We start from the raw sequence: 20,512 nt of genomic DNA on the forward strand, positions 1-20,512 counted from the left end.
GAAGTATTAATCTGCTCTTAGTAAAATTTATAAAAGTCTTTGATTTTTAATTCTGTAAAATTTCAGTCATCTTCTAAACTGCAGCTTCTTTGTTTTTTGTCTTTGTTTTCTTTTTTTTTTTTTTTTTTGAGACAGAGTCTTGCTCTGTTACCAGGCTGGAGTGCCGGCGTGATCTTGGCTCACTGCAACCTCTGCCTTCTGGGTGCAAACGATTCTCCTGCCTCAGCCTCCTGAATAGCTGGGACTACAGGCATATGCCACCATGCCCAGCTAATTTTTATATTTTTAATAGAGACAGGGTTTCACCATGTAGGCCAGGATGGTCTCAATCTCTTGACCTCATGATCCCCTGGCTTCAGCCTCCCAAAGTGCTGGGATTACAGGTGTGAGCCACCATTACCCAGCCTCTGTTTTACAGTCTCTATTTACTTTCCCTAGTTTCAAATTAAATGTGCTACGTTCTTCATTTAGGATGGTAATTTCATTTCTTGAGGTAGTTTTCCTCTTGAAGCTTTTCAGATTCATATCTCAGAAGTACAATTTTTGCTGTATCTTGCAGCACAGGATTTGCAGGTCATACAATACTGCCTTCTGCTCTTCCTGTCCCTCCTTGGGAGGATTCATCTTCTGCTTGGCTAAGTTGATAACTCTCTCCTTCAACCTTTTTGTCAGCTGCTGAAACTTTTTTCTCTACTTCAAGCTCTGCTTTTGTGACTTGATGCTCAAATGTTTGACTTGAAGCCCTAGAAGAGCAATGTTTCCCTCCAGTTTATCTTGATTCTGTAATCTTGGCTTTTCTTGATATGTTTGAATTGTTCCATGTAACCAGGCAATTCCCCATGTTTTCACTTTTTTTAAAAGCCATGTATTCCTCAGCTCAAGGTACTAGTTTTGTTTACTTCTTCTATGATATGATGTAAACTCATAACAATGAACACACTCTTCTTGTGTCTGATTAAATTCAAGTAGGTTTTCATCAGGTTAGACTTCCAGGTTATTTAAACAGGCTTCCCATAAGAAGCAATTCTATTGCAGGAAGCTTTTTTTTCCCCCTTTTGGTAAATGGCCTAAGATGAAGATTTTTGTACGTTCCTGTGCTTCATGTTGTCTTTATTATGTATTTTGATTACTTAGGAAAACTGAGCTTTGGAAAGGTTAAGGATTTTTGTTTGTTCGTTTTATATTCATGTAACTTTCTGTATTGTTTTTGAAGTCTTTCTGTAATCCAATTTTGATCAAGTGTTTTCAGCCTCTTGACATTTTTTGAAAGGCTTCCCTAGGATCAAGTTCTAAATTTAATCTTTCTGACCTAAAACTAATTTTGTGAGTTTTCCAGTTGGGCCCTGGAGAGCCTCAAAAACTATATCTCTCATCTTACAGAGATATTAAATGATTAGGTTTATTTAGCAAAGTGTGTGGGAAGCATTGTCAAATGATAAGTGATGCTAGATCTTTTTTCAGTTACATTTATGAGTATGTTATTGATATGAATGTTCCAAGATTATATAAAACTCCTAGAAATCTAATATATCAGTAAGAATTCTTATTATGTTGTATGCCACAAAGTAACCAAATTTCCTTGTCAATTTCTCGTTATCATGAACTTTCATCAAACTTCATTTATTTATTTATTTATTTTTCTTTGCACTCTATTTTTCTGATTTCATCAAATTTTAAGCCATGGTTGTTTTCTATCTTTTTGTCATCCATGGTTACTGGTTTGAGTTCTTTTCTAAAGACATAATCAGATTCATGGAAAAGACTCTAAGAAGTAGTCTTAAATATAAGTTTCTAATAACTTTAAGATCAAAGTTATTAGATAGTAAATACAAATTATTTATGTACTAAATAAAAATTTTCAGAACTCTAATGAAGAAACTGATAAATTTATGGAACTGCTAATCAGGCTCAAGCAGGACAAAAATTAATTACATGAAATTAAATGAACCAATAAAAATAATTTTATAGCCTATTTATTTGAAACATTGCTGGTTCTTTTCCTCAATGTTTTGTTTTCCAGATTGAAGAAAACTTTTCGTCTTAAGCCATCTATAGTTTATAGCCACTTGGTAAAGTAAACATTTGTGAACAAAAATGAAAGCATTTACTTTTTCTTCCTACCTGATCCCTCCAAAATGTGAAAACTATTCATGACAATACAATTGTTTACTTAAGTTTGATAAGAATCTGTTCTCTTTATTATGGGATACAAGGGGAAACATTGGTTTTATCATCAAAGTTTTGACTAAAGTGTCATATTTAAATTGTTTATAGGTACTACAGATAAAGTCTGAAGTCAGTTTTAGTTTGGCTTCCTACCCTCAGGAAGTTGTCAAGTTTGAGATTACTACATGGTAAAATCACTATTCTTGCTGGCAAAATTTGATGAAACTAAACTTATTTTACAAACAAATTAGTCTTACTGTGATTATCTTTGGTAAAAATAAGGATGACTATAGAGAGAAAAGGTTATGTTTCTAAAGAAAAAAACTATAATACACCTATTATTAGGCTGTGGCCCTGTGGATTGTTTTCAAGTTCTTGTCATCTACCTGTAGACCTGATTAGAACCTGAATTCTCCTAATTTTCTTCAATATTTGGCTGCAACTCTCCAACTAAGAGCAAAAACTGCTCTGTGCTTGCTGCCTTAGAAGCTGAAGCTAGACAACTTGATATAAATTTCAAGAGACAAGTCTCATACCTGAAAAAAGAAGGAAAAGTCTTGTGCCACACAGAAAGTTTACCAATCCACCCGATGCCATAGCAGAGAATTCAAACTGCAGGCCAAGAGAAGCTGATGGCTTCATGCTGTAGGCAGCGTTTCCCAAGACACTCCATCAAAATGAGACTCTTGCCCCTCTTACTTTTTCCTTTCTTATGCTTACCTTTTTCTTTGGCAAGATAATGATGTAATTCAGATTTCACAATCAGTAGCTTCTGCTCATAACTTAAAAGAACCTGACCTCTTAGGTATCTATTGTTTAAATAACAAAAAAGTCTATACTTCTGCTAATACTACATGTTATACTTGGGTAAATTCCTCTGGGGAAGTTGAGGCCCATATCCACAGAATTTTAAAAATGGATCACACAGTAACAACAGATGTCATCTAATTCTCAATAATCATTTGCTTTATTCAATTGTTTGTCTTTAAGACTGAATTCATGGCTCAAAACCATTACACAAACTTGGATTTATCATATTACTATTAATTTTATTTTATATTTTTGTTTTTAAAACTTGTACCTGTTTCTTGTTAAATTTCTGCAGAAGTACAACTCCTAATAGAATAATGCTGGCCCAGTGCTTTGAGATCATGGCCAAAATACTATGGAATAGACAAAACTGAATGTAGCAATAAATTCCAGGTAGACTTAGCCTGAGAGCCATTTCCTTCAAGCCTCCGTTGTTGCTCAAATGTGGCTAAAATGCTTTGGACACAGATTCCTACTCACCAATCACTTCTTCTGATGTGGGACCAGACCAACAACCTGGGACACATCCTGGCACCAAGGGACAATTAAAGTCTAACTACAGGATGATTGAATGGTGATACTTTCAGAAAAAGATCTTGATCAAAAGGGGGGAAATGCGAAAGTTATCAGAATCAAAATAGAGTCACGTGTGTTAACAAGAAAAAAACAAAACCAAAAACAGCTGAAAAATGGTGCTTGGGAAGGCCGTAAAGGGAAGATTTTCACACACAAGTTCTTGATAACAAAACTACCACAAAAGATTCTGCAAAAACCACAACTTCATGCAAAGGCCATCACAACCTTACACAAAAAACACTTCTCTGAGGACATCTGCCCAGCAATTGCCTGTCCAAACTTGGACTGACACCACCTTTGTTACTTATCCTTGTAGCCAAGGACAATTATCTCAAAACTATTATGTAATCCTCCTCATTTTTTCTTACAAAACCTTTGTCTTCCTTTACCTCCCTGAATACACACATAGTTTACAATGGCACCCATATTCCTATTGCAATGTCCATTTCTGAATAAATATCATTTTCTGTTAGAGAATTTCCCTCTCTGTTAGTTAGAAAGACAAAATTGCTAGGATCAAATATTCTTTTACATCAAGAGATAGCACTCGATTTAAAAGAGTGACATAGAGTTATACTTTTAAAGAAGTCAAATATGCTTCTAGTGCTTTTGGGCATTGACCCCTAGCTGTTCTCTACCCACTTCCTTCCTAAACTGCTTAGAGTCCTCAGGTCATTACCACTTATACTCTGCTAATGTTTTGCTCTCTGTCTTTCTGAAGCACATATTTGGTAAAATTTCATCACTGTGTGAACCAAATTACTGACCTTCTCTGTGTTCTGCTAGAAGTTCCACAACACTCAGTATAGCACCTACAAGAGTGTCTGGCACCTCAGGCCACCCAATAAACATTTGCTAAAGGAATGAAAATGATTGATTGGTCAAAATAAATTTCTAGTCACTAATGTCAAATGGGCTCTCAATTCACTAATATCAAATGAAGTGCTTGGTAATCCTGTTTGTTTCCTTAGCACACTGCCTGCTAGATTTCACAACAGTTCAGGCTTCTACTCTCTTGAAACCCTGAAATCTTAACAGATGGCTTTGCCTCTGGAAGTCATCTTACAGGAACTCACTGACTTCCCACCATTAATTATACAAACCCATCCTCCTATCCTATCAATGTTCCTTCTGTCTTAACCCACATGAGACTCTTTTGGTCTCATGCCAGTCTCTCCACCAGGGCTGGAAAACCCAGTCCTACCACATTCAGATAGACTTTCCTCTCTCGTACTTGTATATTCTCCTTTTCACAAACAAGTAGACCTTTCCTGTGAGTTAAAACATGCTTAAGTGTCTTCATTTTATAGCTCTTTGTAAAGTCCTCAATTTCCTCCGTGTTTGTATATTCAATGATTATTTTCCAGTCTCTCTCTTCCTTATCTTTTCAGCCACATTTGGCACTCCCTGTGTCCTGAAATACTGTTTTCTCTGACTTTTGGAACACTACATTCTACTGATTTTTCCTCGTATCTCTCTAATAGCTTCTTCTACGTCTTTCTGCTGTTTCACCTTTCTCTACTAAGACCTTAAATTTCCTTGGTGTTCAGCTATAGATCCTCTTCTCCTCTCAATTTTGTTTTCTTTTTCTATCTCATCTCCACTCACAAATTCAGGTCCTATCTATTATTAAAAAGGCTCATAAATTTGTATTTCCAGCCCAGATCTTTCCTCTGAACACCAGACCTTTATATTTAATTGCTCACTGAAATTTTCTACTTGGATGTGTAAAGGCACTTTGAACTCAGCATGTCTAAAATTACACTCATGCCCTATCTTTACAGAACTCGTCTTTTCTCAGTGAATGCCACCACTGTCTACCCAGCTGTACAAGTTGAAAGCCCAGAAGTCATTTTCAGCAGCTCACTCCCTGTTGGCTCCCATATCCATTCCAACATGAAGTCCTGTTGATTTTCGTCACAAGTTCTTCTCAAATACACCTCTTTCTCTCTGTCCTCTTTTTTACTCCAGTGTCACCATCAACTCTTGTTTGGACCACTGTAGCCTCCCACTCTGGACTCCATAGATGCCTTTTTTTTTTTGAACCCCATAGATTGCTTTTCTCCAATGTGTTCTCCACATTGCAGCCAGAACAATGTTTTAAAAAACAAACACAAATATAATTATGTCAACACACTCTCCTCCCTCCTCAAAAACCCCAACTCTTCAAGGTTCCCTATTGCTCTTAGGATAAAGTTAAAACCCTTTACCTGCTCTACAAAGCCCTACTTTCCAGGCTCATCTGCACTCCAGCTATACTGGTCTTCTTTTGGATGCCATGCTTCTTCCTGCCTCATCCTGCTATTTCCTCTTTTTGAACATCCCTTTCTCTTCTCCCCATTTCCTGTTCTCCCACACACTTGGTTACCTACAACCAATCTTTCAGATCTCAATTCAAGAATCTCTTGCCGGCCGGGTGCAGTGGCTTACTCCTGTAATCCCAGCACTTTGGGAGGCTGAGGTGGGCGGATCACGAGGTCAGGAGATCTAGACCATCCTGGCTAACATGCTGAAATCACCCTGTCTCTACTAAAAATACAAAAAATTAGCTGGGCGTGGTGACGGGTGCCTGTAGTCCCAGTTACTAGGGAGCCTGAGGCAGGAGAATGATGTGAACCTGGAAGGCAGAGCTTGCAGCTTGTAGTGAGCCAAGGTCTTGCCACTGCATTCCAGCCTGGGCAACAGAGTGAGACTCTGTCTCAAAAAAAAAAAAATCTCTTGTCTTAGAGAAGCCTTTCCTCACCTCACCAACCACATCTACACACAGCACCATGCACATATTCTCCCAAGTACTTGACAGTTTTAACTTTATTCCTCTGACTATTCTATTGTTGTCTATTTCTACTATAAGCTCTATGATAGCAGGAACTGTGCCATCTTTTGCCCACACTGTATCCCCAGCACCTCGTATAGAGTCTGGCATATTGAATTTTCTCAATTTTAGTTGAATAAATAAGTAAACTAGTGAAGTTGAAAGCATGAGCCTGGATGAAGCATTGTGTAATTAGATAAGAGGTCCTAGGATGGAACTTAGTGAACATGACCTTTAGAGAGAGGGCAGAGGAAGAGAAACAATGTTAGGGAGAAGATACAAGGAAATAATGGCCATAGTGCTGGCATAAGCCAAGGGAGGCAAGAGTTGTGAGAAAGCAGAAGTGTCATCAGTGTCATCAGTGACCAGACATTGTAAGAACTGGAAATAAAGATGGTTTGTAGGGCAGAATGGGAGGTGAGGACATGGGATCAAAGAGCTGACTTCTCTTTACCAAATTAGATGATAAAAGGAAGGGGAGAGGAAAGATAATATCCTACTTGGCCTTTCTATGATATTTGGCACTGTTGATGGCTCCCTTCTTTCCTAAAAGTAGGGGTGGTGGGTTAGTAGACAGAGAAGGATACTTTTCAGATGAGAGCATTGTGGAAAAAAAGCAATAATGTTGAATGGAGCAAGGTTCTAGGTAAGATAGGAGGGCTGGGATTAAGAACTTGGATAAAACATAAGCCTGAAGACAAGCTGCACATCTCCTTCTTTGAAGCTGGTTGAATGGACAAAGGTACAAATAAGCCTAATGATGGAGTGGAAGGCCTGGACTATCACCTTCATTGGTGTTTTTGGTTTTGGCTTTTTGTCCTATGGGAAAAAAATCCCTACTATTATTGTTGGGGTAATTGTTCTCCTGGATAGCTGAAGCTGCAGAAGTGCGGCTTCAGGCTTTGAGAACCTAAGTGATAGTTTTCTCTGTGTTGAGCAGGTATTTTCAATGAACAAAAAAGTATATAGAGAAGAGGAACAGCACACATTTTCCTTGGTGTGACCTTTATAAATCTGGTGTCATTTTCAGATTTAGTGTGTGGGTTCAGCAACTCTACACACTCTGCTCAGACAATTAGCAGAAGTTTTACATTTTAATGGAGTCCAGATTATGAACTTTTTCTTTCCTGGATTACACCTTTGGTGCTATATCTAAAAAGCCATTGTCATTGATATGGTTTGGATGTTCTGTCCCATCCCATCTCATGTTGAAATGTGACCTCCCCTGTTGGAGATGTGGCCTATGAGAGGTGTTCGGGTCATGGAGGCAGATCCTTCATGAATGGCTTGGTTCTGTCCTTGTGGTAATAAGTGAATTCCCACTTTATGTGTTCATCTATGAACAAGGACACTTTTATTTATTCCTTCTTAATCCATATGCTTTTTATTTTCTTGTCTTATTGCATTAGCTTGGACTTCCAGGAATAATGCTGAAAAGCAATGGCGAAAGGAGACATCCTTGCCTCGTTTCTTTTCTTAGCAGAAAAGCAGGAAAACTTCAAGTTTCTCATCATTAAGTATGATGATAGCTGTAGGCATTTTACATATGTTGTTGAGGATTTTCACATCTGCACTTATAAAGATATTGGTCCGTAGTTTTCTTTTTTTGTAATGTCTTTGTCTAGTGTTGGTATATAGAGGATGGTTCATAGAATGAGTTAGAAAATATTCCCTCTGCTTCTATCTTCTGATACAGAATTGGTATGATTTCTTCCTTAAATATTTGGTAAAATTCACCAGTGAACCTAGAGCTTTCTGTTTTGGGAGATTATTAGTTATTGATTCAATTTATTTAATAATATATACCTATGCAGATAGTTTGTTTCTTCTTGTGTGAGTTTTGGCTGTGTCTTTCAAAGAAGGCCCATTCCATATCAAATTTGTGGGCATAGCATTGTTAATAATATTTCTTTATTACCCCTTTCATGTCCATGAGATCTGTAGTGATTTCTCATCTTCTATTTCTGATAATAATTTGTGTTTCTCTATTTTTCCCTCGGTTAGCCTGGCTAGAGGCTCATTGATTTTATGGCTCTTTTCAAAGATCCAGCTTTTGGTTTTGTTGGCTTTCTGTTTTGATTTTGTATTTATAATTTCATTGATTTCTGCTTTAATTCTTATTAGTTTTTTTCTTTGGCTTACTTTGGACTTCTTTTTCTAGTTTTCTATGGTGGAGACTTTTATTAATTTTAATTTTTCTTTTGTTCTTATACACGAATTCAATGTATATACAAATATATGCATTCAATTGTATAAATTTCCCCATTATCACTGCTTTTGGTGCACCTCACAAATTTTGTTAAATTTTCATTTTCATTTAGTTCAAAATATTTTAACATTTCTCTGTAGGTTTTTTATTTGACCCAAGTGTTATTTAGAAATGTTCTGTTTAATCACAGAGGATTTTCTGTTTTTCTGTTATTGAATACTAGTTTAATTTGACTGTGGTCTGAGAGCAGACACTGTATGACTTATATTCTTTTAAACTTGTTAAGGTATGTTTTATGACCTAGAATGTAGTCTTGGTGAATATTCCATGTGAGCTTGAGAAGAATGTGTATTCTGTTGTTGTTAGATAAAGCAGTCTATAGATGTCAGTTATATCCAGTTGACTGGTGGTGTTTAGTGGTATTATTGAGTTCAACCACATCCTTACTGATTTTCTTCTGGTTGGATCTACCCATTTCTGATAGAGGAGTGTTGAAGTCTCCAGCTATAATAGTGAATTCACTTATTTCTCCTTGCTATTCTACTAGTTTTTACCTTATGTGTTTTGATGCTTAGTTGTTAGGCACATACATATTAAGAATTATTATGTCCTCTTAGAGAATTAACCTCTTTATCATTATGTAATGCTTTAAAAAATCTCTGATAACTTTATTTCCTCTAAATTCTGCTCTCTCTGAAATTAACATAGCAACTCATGGTATATCTTTCTCTATTTACTTTTAGTCTATATGTGTGTTTATACTGAAAGTGGGTTTCTTGTAGACAACATATAGTAGGGTCTTGTTTTTTGATCCATTCTGACAATCTCTGTCATTTGATAGGTGTGTTTAGACCACTGAAATTTAAAGTGATAATTGATATACTTGGATTAATATATACCATATTTGTTACTGTTTCCTATTTGTTGCTTTTGTTCTTTGTTCCTATTTTTGTCTTGCATACTTTTTTTGCCTTTTGTAGTTTTAATTGAGCATTATGAGTCTTTTTCTCTCCTTTATGAGCACACCACTTATACTTCTTTTCTCACTTTTTAAATTGATTGTCCTGGAATTTGCAATAAACATTTGCAACTATTTCAAGTCCACTTTCAAATAACACTTTACTGCTTCATGGGTAGTGAAAGTACCTTGTAATATCAAAACATTCCTAATTCCTCCCTTCTGTTCTCTGTATCGTTGCTCTCATTTATTTCACTTATACATAAACATGCATACAGAATCATAAGCATATATAATTAAATATATTGTTGCTATTATTTTGAACATACTCATCTGTTAGATCAATTAAGAATAAGAAAAATGTCTTTATTTTACCTTCATGTATTCTCTCATGCTCTTCCTTTCTTTATATAGATTTGAGTTTCTGAAGTATGTCATTTTTCTTTTCTTTTCTTTTCTTTTTTTTGTTTGAGACGGAGTCTTGCTCTATTGCCTGGGCTGGAGTGCAGTGGCATGATCTTGGCTGACTGCAACCTCTGCCTCCTGGGTTCAAGCAATTCTCCTGCCTCAGCCTCCTGAGTAGCTGGGACTACAGGTGTGCACCACCATACCTGGCTAACATTTTTTGTATTTGTAGCAGAGATGGGGTTTCACCATGTTGGCCAAGCTGGTCTCAAACTCCTGACCTCAAGCAATCTGCCTGCCTTGGCCTCCCAAAATGCTGGGATTACAGGTGTGAGCCACCACGCATGGCCCTATGTCATTTTTCGTTTCTTTAAAGAAGTTCTTTTAACATTTCTTGCCAGGCATGTCTGCTGGCAACAATTTCTCCCAATTTTTGTTGATCTCAGAAAGTCTCTCTTTCTCCTTTATTTTTGAAGGATAACTTTGTCGAGTACAGAACTCTAGGTTGGTGCTTTATTCCCCCCTTTCAACACTTTAAATATTTTATTCCATTTTCTTCTTGCATGCAAAGTTTCTGAAAAGAAAGTAAAAATGATTTTGATTTTCACTCTACTACAGGTAAGGCATTTTAAAAATCTGGCTTCTTTCAAGATTTGTTTCTCTATTTTTGATTTTCTGAAGTTTGAATATAAAAGCCTTTTGTTTGGGGGCATTTATCCTGCTTGGTATTTTCTGAGATTCCTGGATCTGTGGTTTGGTGTTGTTCATTAATCTAGGGGAAATTCTCAGTTAATGTTGCTTCAAATATTGCTTCTGTTCATTACTCTCTTTCTTTTCCTTCTGGTATTCCCATTATGCATATGTCACATCTTTTGTAGCTGTCCTACACTTCTCAGATATTCAGTTCTGTTTTTTCAGTCTTTCCCTTTGTTTTTCAGTCTTGAAAGTTTCTATTGTCATATCCTGAAGCTCAGAGATTGTCTCCCCAGCCATGGGCAGTCTATTAAATGTACCCATCAAAGGCATTCTTCATCTCTATTACAGTGTTTTTGATCTGTAGAGTTTCTTTTTGCTTCTGTGTTAGAATTTCCTTCTCTGCTTACATTATCCATTTGTTCTTACATGTTGTCTACTTTTTATCATTAAAGTCTTTGGCATATTAATCATAGTTTAAAAAAATTCCCATCCTGGGCAACACAGCAAGACTCATCTACACAAAAAATAAAATTAGCCAGGCATAGTGGTATACATCTGTAGTCCTAGCTACTCAAGAGGCTGAGATAAGAGGATTGCTTGAGCTGAGGAGCTCAAGGCTGCAGTGAGCTATGATCATGCCACTGCACTTCAACCCGGGCAACAGAGCAAAACTCTGTCTCTAAAAAATAAAATAAAATATTCCTGGTCTGATAATCCCACATTCCTGCCATATATGACTGGTTCTGATGCTTAGTCAGTCTATTCAAATAATGTTTTTTCCTTTTGACATACCTTGTAATTTTTCCTTGACAGATGGACATGATATACTGAATAAAAGGAACTACAGTAAATAACCTTTAGTAATGCTGTGATAAAGTATGGGGCTGGGGAATTGTTCTACAGTCCTATAATTAGGTCTCAGTTTTTTGGTGAGTCTGTGGCCCTGGACTGTGAACTTCGCCAGTGCTTCTCGATACTTCTTCTCCCTTTGGGTGGGACAGGATGGCTAGAGGGGGCTAGAGTTGGATTTTCTCTTGCTCTAGGAACGTTAGGCCCTGGTAAAATAGTTTCTTCTGAGGGTAGGCCCTGTTAAGAAGAACAGAATGCTTTAGCATATTTCAAAATGTTTTTTTTTTTTTCCTCCCACTGCCAGAAGACTGAGGGGAATTTTTCCAGATATTCATTGCGAGGACCTGGCAAAGCTCCTGGAGGTAAAACTTACAGAAGTGTGGGGTCCCATGACTGGATCTCTCTGGGATTTTTAACTCTCATATTGTCCACACTGAACCTCCAGCTGTTGTCACTGTTCAGTGTTTCCAGCCCTGGTACAGGCTTCCACAGACGTTTTTGCTTGTGGGTTTCTGTTTGGGTAAGCTGTGATTCTCTGATTGTCTCTCCAATCTTTGGTGCAATGGTTTGTCCTGTAACCTCACTTCTCTGACAGATCTAAGAGTGATTGTTTATTTTTCAGTTGTTCAGCTTTTTACTGGTTGTTAGGATAGAGCAGCAACTTCTAAGTGCCTCACATGCTGGTCCAGGAATCAGAAGTGTTCAGACAACTGGTATTCACTTAGTTGAAGAAGTGGTGGCCTCTGTCAGCTATAGAAGGCTATCTTGAAAAGTTCAGTCATATTTGAAGGAGGGAGGGTAGGGAACTCACATTTATGCAGCATTTGTTCTGTACAAGGTACCCTGCACTCCCTACCTCTGACAACAGTACTTCTTTTTTTTTTTTGAGATGGAGTCTCACTGTCTCTCAGGCTGGAGTGCAGTGGCGTGATCTCGGCTCACTGCAAGCTCTGCCTCCCGGGTTCACGCCATTCTCCTGCCTCAGCCTCCTGAGTAGCTGGGACTACAGATGCCCTCCACCATGCCCGGCTAATTTTTTGTTTTTGCTTTGTATTTTTAGTGGAGACAGGGTTTCACCATGTTAGTCAGGATGGTCTCGATCTCCTGGCCTCATGATCCACCCGCCTTGGCCTCCCAAAGTGCTGGGATTACAGGCGTGAGCCACTGTGCCCAGTCAACAGTACTTCTAAGAGGGATTGTCACCACCATTTTCTCGAAGGGAAAATTGAGGCTCAAAAGGGGCTCTGTAAGATAAAAACATCACATATTAAGTAGAAGAACTGGAATTCATGTTCTTGGCTTTAAACAAATGGGCATTTATTGAGCGTATGCCATACGCCAGGCTCCATGGCAGGCACTGAGGATACAGAGAGCAGAACAGAGTACCTGAAATGCAAGGTAACATTGCACCACAGAGTATCACGGGCCCCCTGAGAAGGTGAACCAATCCTGTGACAAGAGAAGTGTTTCCCAGAGGGGAAGCTTGGTCCTGATGTTGCATGAGTAGAGGTCACATGAGACAGAAGCAATAGGGTTGGGGAAGCTTCCATATAAAGAAAAGGGACTGTGCAAACATGATCCATTGGAGGGAACTGAGAATGGCTTTGTGTGGCTGGAGCAGTCAGTGTGTTTTGATAACTGGCAATGGATGAGTTTGGAGAAAAATGTAGTGGTCATATTCAGATTTGAAAGTTTCTATGAATCTTCTAAGAGATTCCAGTTTAATTCTGAAATCGATGAAGAGCCAAGAAAAGTTTTAAGCCATGGAATGCCATGATTGTATGTGCTTTCAGGAAGATAATTTGATGGGTGAGCAGACTGAGGGAAGGAGACTGGTTAGGAGGCTGGCCCCATGGTCCCAGGGAGGAAGGCTGAGAGTGTGAACCAAAGCACGTGCAGTGGAGTGGGAGCAGCAACTCCTACAGAGGAGAACTGAGTAGCTTCTGATCAAACTGATGTAGGAAGAGAGAGAAAGGAAGGAGGCTAGGAAGACGCCCTTGTGTCTGGCTTGGGCAGCTGGAGAATGGTGGTATCATTCACAGAAATAGGAAGAACAGAAGGGAGAACAGATTTTGTGGGGGAAGATGGTGAGCATGGTTTTGGACATGTTGAATTCAAGACGCACATGGGAAATCCAACTGGTGTTACTTAGTAGTCAGACATATGCAACAGGAGCTCACCAGGAAGCTCTAAGTGAAGTCAAAACCATGTGACTGAGCCTTTCATAGGAGAACATGTGCAGTTAGGAGAGAAGGGGCCATGGTCAGTATGCTGGCGAGTGTCCACAGTTAAATAATGGACTGATGGAGAGGAGTTCAGCAAGGAAACCAAGAATGAATGAAGCGAGAACTAAGAGGGAGGGATCACATGGAGGCAGGTGCCGCAGCCTGTGGTTAGGAGCAGAAGCTTTGTGGCTGAGACTGGCTTGGTGCTCACCAAGCCCATTTCTCCCTTCCTGGGCACATAAATAAGCTCCATTTCTCAGCCTCTTTGCAACTAGGTAGAGCCAGTGACTAGGGTTGCTACTGAATGTGAGATGAGGTAATTTGCAATTAAATGCAGGTGAATCTTCCTCAAGTTCTCCTTCCCATCCATTATCCCTTTGGAGGTCACATGTAAAAGGAACTCTGGAAGGAAAGTTCTCAGATTTTGAGTTTTATTAATTATACCAGCACAAACTAGCCTATCTTTCCTGCTCTTGGCTCTGGAGTCACACAGCTGGATTTGAATCCTAGCTCTACCTTTTGAATCCTGGCTTTACCTCTTGTCAACCGTGTGACCTTGGGTAAACTTCTTAATTTCTCTGTGCCTCAGATTCCTCATCAGTAAAATTGGGATAATAATAATATAGTTGTCTGAGGATAAAATGAGGTAATAAATATGAAGCACACAGACCAGTGTTAAAAGCTCTAGAAATATTGAAAGTTAACGGAAAGAATGTCAGGAATGGGGGAATGGTTCACGACAGGAGTCAAAGGCACCCTGCTGCCTATTTTTATACGACCTTTCAGCAAGAATGAATTTTACATTTTTAAATGGTCAAAATAAATGACATGAAAATTATATGGAATTTGAATTTCAGTGTCCACAAATAAAGTTTTACTGCAACAAAGCCACATTCATTTACATATTGTTATGGCTGCTTTTGCTCAACGATGGCAGAGTTTGAGTAGATGCAACAAATACCATATGGGCCTACAAAGCCTAAAATATTTACATTATCTGGTCCTTTGCAGAAGAAGTGTGGTGATCCCTAGTATACAGTGTCAAATGCAGCAAAGGTCAAGAAAGATAACTAAAAAGGGTTAACTGGAATTGGCAAAAGATTACTAGCGATCTTGTTAACGGCTTTATTGGAGTGGGGAAAGTGGAGAATAGATTTTGGTGCCAGGCAAATCAAAGTTTGATTCCTGACTCTACAGCTTGCTAGCTTTATGGTCTTGGGAAGTCAGCTAACTTTTGTGAGCTTCAGTTTCCTTGGCAGTAAATTAGGGATGAACAGAGCTTACTTCCTGACTTATTGTAAGGATCAGCAATAATGCATGTAAACCATAAAACACATTCCTGGTTTAGAATAGGTGCTAAATAAATGCAAGCTTTTGTTTCATTTAATCTGCTGCAAACAAAATTGTCATTCCTTTATAGGAATTGCATTTTCACTTTTTAGTTTTTTAAAAGAATTTTTTTTTCTGGGCTTTCCAGCAAAAACTAGAAAACCTGCTAGACAAATTCTAAAAGAGCTGTAACACTATATTTTCACTTTTAATATTTTAGTTTTCTCTTCCATCTTCTGATGATTTATGTTATATTTTAAGTCACTGCTCAAATCTCACCTCTTTAATGAGGGCATACCATTTAATACAGACCATCCTGACTAATGCGGTAATCTGTTCCTCCCCCAGCATTCCTAACCCCCTTACCCTGTTCTACTTTCTTTTCTCATAGAGTTTATCACCTCTGACAGTCTAGAAAACTGACTAATTTACTATGTTTATTGTTTACTCTCTGTCTTCCCCACTCTGATGTTAACTCCTTGCCACAACAGCCCTTGTTTGTTTTACGTAATTATATTCTAAGTGCCTAAACAGAAACTGTTACACAGTCGGTGTCCAATTAATACTTGTTGAATGACTAAATGAAAAAAGAATAGATGAGGATTTTAACAAATCCTGCTCAGGACTGGATATGTTCCTTCTATCTTGGGACTGGGACTTGTCTTATTCATCTCTGTAAAATTCTCAACTGTTATCTGTTAAAATATAACCTTGGCTCCATCCCCTCCATTCTCTCGTTCTGGAATTCCTTTTAGAATATGTTGAACCAATCATTTTATCCTCGATGTCTCCTAAGTTCTTTCTCATATTTGACAACAATTTAGCTCTGTGTTTTATTCTATGGCAATTTCCTCTACTCTATCATTAAGTCCCTTTTTAGCTGCATCTAGTCTACTATTCAACTGTTAATTGAATTTCTATTTCAATGACAATATTTTTGTATGTGCCTATAATGCCTGTTTCTTCCCTTTTTATTTCTTCTTTTCCATTTGTTCATGTATTTGTTTCATGGCTTCTAATCTTCCCTTTCAATATTTTGGATATCCTTATACTATGATTTCTTTTAGATTTTTCTGTTCTTTCTAGTTCTTGGGGATGTGGAGTCTTCCATTTCTTTAACTAGCTGACTTCCTTGTTGTGGATCATTTCTTTGTGCAGTCTGTAATTTTAGATTGTAAGTAGTTGTTTTGCATTAGCCTCTGCTGGGGTCTTATGGGTCCGCAACTGAAAAGGCTCCCAATACATATCATTGAATGGCCTGTCTTTGGAGGCTAGGATGGAAAGCAGTACATTGTGGCAGAGGCAGTACAACCTCTTTCTTTTGTAAATTGCCCAGTCTTGTGTATGCTAGAGAATGTGCCCTAAATTCACATCCCTACTGTGAAACTATTTATATAACCTTGGGTAAATTACTCTTCTAGTCCCTATTTTTTTGTCTGTGATATAGAGATAATAATTCCTACTTTCTAGAGATGTTGTGAAGAATTCGTGAGTTAATATAAGAAACTCAGCACAACATTTTGCATGTAGTAAGTGCTTAATAGATGTTAAAAATTACTATAAACATGTGTAGCTATTCTAGCACGTGCCAACATCATCTCCTTTCTTTGTGCTATAAGGAAAGAACTTTATACTCAAGAAAATAGCTTCTGAATATGTATATGAAATATACAGCCAGCCATTACATGGGGATATTGGCCAGATCTGTTTGCTTTACTTGTGATGAATATTAGTTAAAGATGGGAACAAAACCTCCCCCAAGAACATGTTCACTTGGCTTTTAGCCATTGCTGAGTAGCACTGATGAGAGGCAGAAGAAAGTTTTGTACATTTTTCTTTTTTAAAAATAAAGCCTAATTAGGGGGTTGGCTCATTTGCCAACTATTTTGGTTCATTACAGCAGAGAGAGTTCTTCTGCTGAGAGGAAAATGACCCAGAAAAATGTCTTCAGTTTTATTCAAAGAGAAAAATGTATTTAACTTATTGGCTGTGCTTTCCTTGGTCATCATTCCCTTCCACAGGTTAGTGATATGGTTTGGCTCTGTGTCCCCACCCAAATCTCATCTTGTAGCTCTCATAATTCCCACAAGTTGTGGGAGGGAGCCAGCGGGAGATGACTGAATCATGGGGGCGGGTCTTTTCCATACTGTTCTGATACTGAATGGGTCTCACAAGATCCGATGGTTTCAAAATCAGGAGTTTCCCTGCACAAGTTCTCCATTTGCCTGCTGCCATCCATGTAAGACGTGACTTGCTCCTTCTTGCCTTCCGCCATGATTGTGAGGTCTCCCCAGTCATGTGGAACTGTGAGTTCTCCATTAAACCTCTTTCTTTTGTAAACTGACCAGTCTCTGGTATGTCTTTATCAGTAGCTTGAAAATGGACTAATACAGTTAGCAATAAAATAGCAGAGCCCTGAACCTGTAGCTGATGCTCAGTAAATATTATTAGTTTATTAGTGGGAAGGCTTAGAGACACAGGCAAATTCTTGGGCAAGAGTACCTCATTTCTATCTTGTTAACTTTCGATGATAAAACCTTTCTTTAATTCACTGTGTTTTGGATCCTTGGATAAGGGAGTATCAAAAAGCCAAACTTAGTGAATGAAAGCTGTAGACTACTGTAATTTATCACGTAATATGTTATCAGTTATCTGTATATATTTCACAAAATGTGTTTTTATAATTCAAATTTTCATAAAACATTTACAAAGGTTCAACTTAAAAACATTTAAATAAAGAACTATTTTTAGATTTTAATTACCTGATCTTCATAATCAGATCCTGTATCAATGATCTCTCCTGTGTCCAATATCATCGAAGGATCAAGGTCACTTGAACCTAAGATTAGGAAAGAAAAGATAAGTGGATGGAGGTTGTCATGTATGTTTCTAAAGCAAACCGTCTCTCACTAGGTTTCCATATTTTCCTGTGTTACATTAAATTCACAAATATTTCTGGACTCTTCTCATCTGCCAGGTACAATGTTTTGCTGGAGATTGAAAATGCAGAGACTCTGGACACTCTCTGCATCCTTAAGAAGAAGAAAATACTGTGAGGAAGAATAATTTATCAACAAGAGGTTATTACTAAAGGTTCAGCAACCCGAGAGAGAGCTACTAATTCTGACTAGTAGTAGAGATGACGGTGGAGTTAATTAAGATTCTTCATCAGGTACTAATCTATGATCCTGAATTTTGACGGTAAATGCAGGTTGTCCAGGAGGGGGAGCAGTTTCAGGATTTGCAATAACAATGGAAGTAGAAGGAACACCATGAGCAAAGTACAGAGTGGGAGGAGACTAAGGGGCTTCCAGAAATAGGAAGGGCTAAGTTTGCTTACTCCATGAAAACTTGAGTTTTTCCTCAAGCCTTCAGGTCATCTTAGTTGCTGAAGGTAAGAAAAATCAGGTTAACTTAATGTATAAATAGAGAGATTATTTCCCTTAGGTACTACAGGTTTCATTAAATCACTCACCCATTAATCCCCAAGGCTCAGACTTAAACTGGTAATTTTTACAGTGAGACTTCTGAAGCACAACTGATTCATCATTCTTATTTAATAACTCTTTCCTGCTGGGAAATATATATCATCTAACTACCCAGAAAGACTGAATTCAGTGCTGCCCATAAAATATTATATATCCTGTGAAAAAACATTGTTTCACTGTAAACTTGGCCTTGGCAAATAATTCTTAGTCAGAATATGCAATGAGTAATGCATAATGAATATAAATTTTTTAAAAATGTTAAGCATCTCATACACTTCTCAGATATAGACCTGTCCCCGATGTTGCTTTCATATTTTCTTTCAAAATGAGTCGGGATATGTCCTTACACAGTCTTTTCTCATCTCTTCTCTTTTTTCTCCCTTCTCTTCTCTTATCATTGTCCCTGCTGTCTACCAACTTGACAAAGTAATAGCCATTACAATGCCAGTGTTTACTGTGTTTATGTCTTTACATTTTTTTAAAGGATGACAAAGTTTTTCAAAATGGACATATTAAACCATCAAACCACTTTGGAAAAGTAATCATAGAGTTGCCACTAAGAGTTGCATAAGTGTGTTCAGAACAACGCTGGGTGATGCTAGTCACACTGTCAGCACAGCCCTTGCCAGACCACTGTTCATAAGGTGGTTGCTAGAATGGAGTTGGCAAGAATATCCACCATGCTGTTAACAGAGATCACAAGGGAGAGGTGGGAAGCTTTAATTTACATACATATTTTGAAATTAGTGGGATTATATATAATTTTTCTACCTTTGAACTTTTGGTGCTTTTTTTCAAATAAAGAATTTTGCAAGATGTATCTTGGGGCCAAAATACTTGGCTGTCTTAAAGCCCAGTTTGAAGGTCAGTTTGCACTTATGTTGTGAGGCAGTAAGCATCAGAAAAAAAAAAATATATATATATATATATTTTTATACATTATATTTTTATATATATATTATATATATAATATAAGATAATAGACATTTTAGAACTATCAGATCGGTGCAAAAGAAATTGTGTTTTTTGCCATTACTTTCAATGTATATTTCACAGAATCCCACTTCTCATTTTAGAAAAGAGGAAAATGAGATGCAGAGAAGTTAGAAAACTTGGCCTACGTCATGTAGAAAGAGCCTGAGACCAAAGGCAGAGCCAGTAGCTCCTACTGTCTTTCTAACACACCATGCTGACTCCAAATTCTAAGCAGGGGCAATCAAAATGGGTTTATGGGTTTATACAGATCCCCCTTTTGCTACAGTGCTCTACAGGAAAGGACCTGGAGGAGCATACTGCCAAGTCTATGTGCTGAGAAGATGAGGAACAGTGAATAGTTGATGATGATGCAGGTCACAGGGTGGCTGTGGAAATGGAAGAATCAGAAGTGGAATTAAGGAGTCTCATTCAAGCTGGTAGCAATCAATGCTATTGACAGCATCATTAAAGATAACACAAATTTTAGCTGGCTTTCATTACTTGCACACTATGACTATTATCTGCCACTGACTAGTGGAAGTGGTGATAGCTATTGGATTCAAATGATACCTTTGCTTCACCTGTATTTACAGTGATTCATGCGGAGTGAGTACTGTGATTTGAACGTGAAATCTTATTAAACATAGAGCTGCTTTTAGTACCTGCGTCCTACTTATTTTATTTAATTAGAAACCATTCTTTCCATTGTTTTCAAAAAGGACAACGTGAAGGGCTCTTAAACAACTCAGTTAACAGATATTACACGTGAATACTTGAAAACACAGCAAGATAATTAGAAAACTACCTTCAGCAATGGTAGAATGAAAAGACCTTTGTTTAAAAGAAAGCTTCATGCTTATAAGTAAGAAGAGATTGGATTTCCTAATAAATTTTTTTTTTCTTTTTTCGACGGAGTCTCGCTCTGTCGCAATAAAATGCTTTTCACAGGAATTATATTGTATCATCAGGGATGAAATTTCTTGAAACATTGTTACTCCTAGCAACAGTATTAAT

The 20,512-nt window shown here is 37.7% G+C and overlaps 1 protein-coding gene and 1 non-coding gene across 5 annotated transcripts in view; both read right to left on the minus strand.

Moving 5' to 3' along the window:
* The window catches only part of AK5 (adenylate kinase 5), a 293,062-nt gene that overhangs the window by 132,722 nt on the left and 139,828 nt on the right, over positions 1-20,512 (minus strand). For all 4 annotated transcript variants that reach the window (XM_005542979.5, XM_005542978.5, XM_045368561.3 and 1 more), the window contains exon 8: positions 17,798-17,874. In XM_005542979.5, coding sequence (XP_005543036.2) covers positions 17,798-17,874 — 77 coding nt within the window. The remainder of the gene's footprint in view (positions 1-17,797; positions 17,875-20,512) is intronic.
* LOC123571025 (U7 small nuclear RNA) lies at positions 15,171-15,232 on the minus strand. The gene has a single exon (XR_006695203.1). It is a non-coding gene; the product is annotated as a U7 small nuclear RNA (small nuclear RNA).

Source organism: Macaca fascicularis, chromosome 1 (assembly GCF_037993035.2).
Source record: "Macaca fascicularis isolate 582-1 chromosome 1, T2T-MFA8v1.1".
Lineage (NCBI taxonomy): Eukaryota > Metazoa > Chordata > Mammalia > Primates > Cercopithecidae > Macaca > Macaca fascicularis.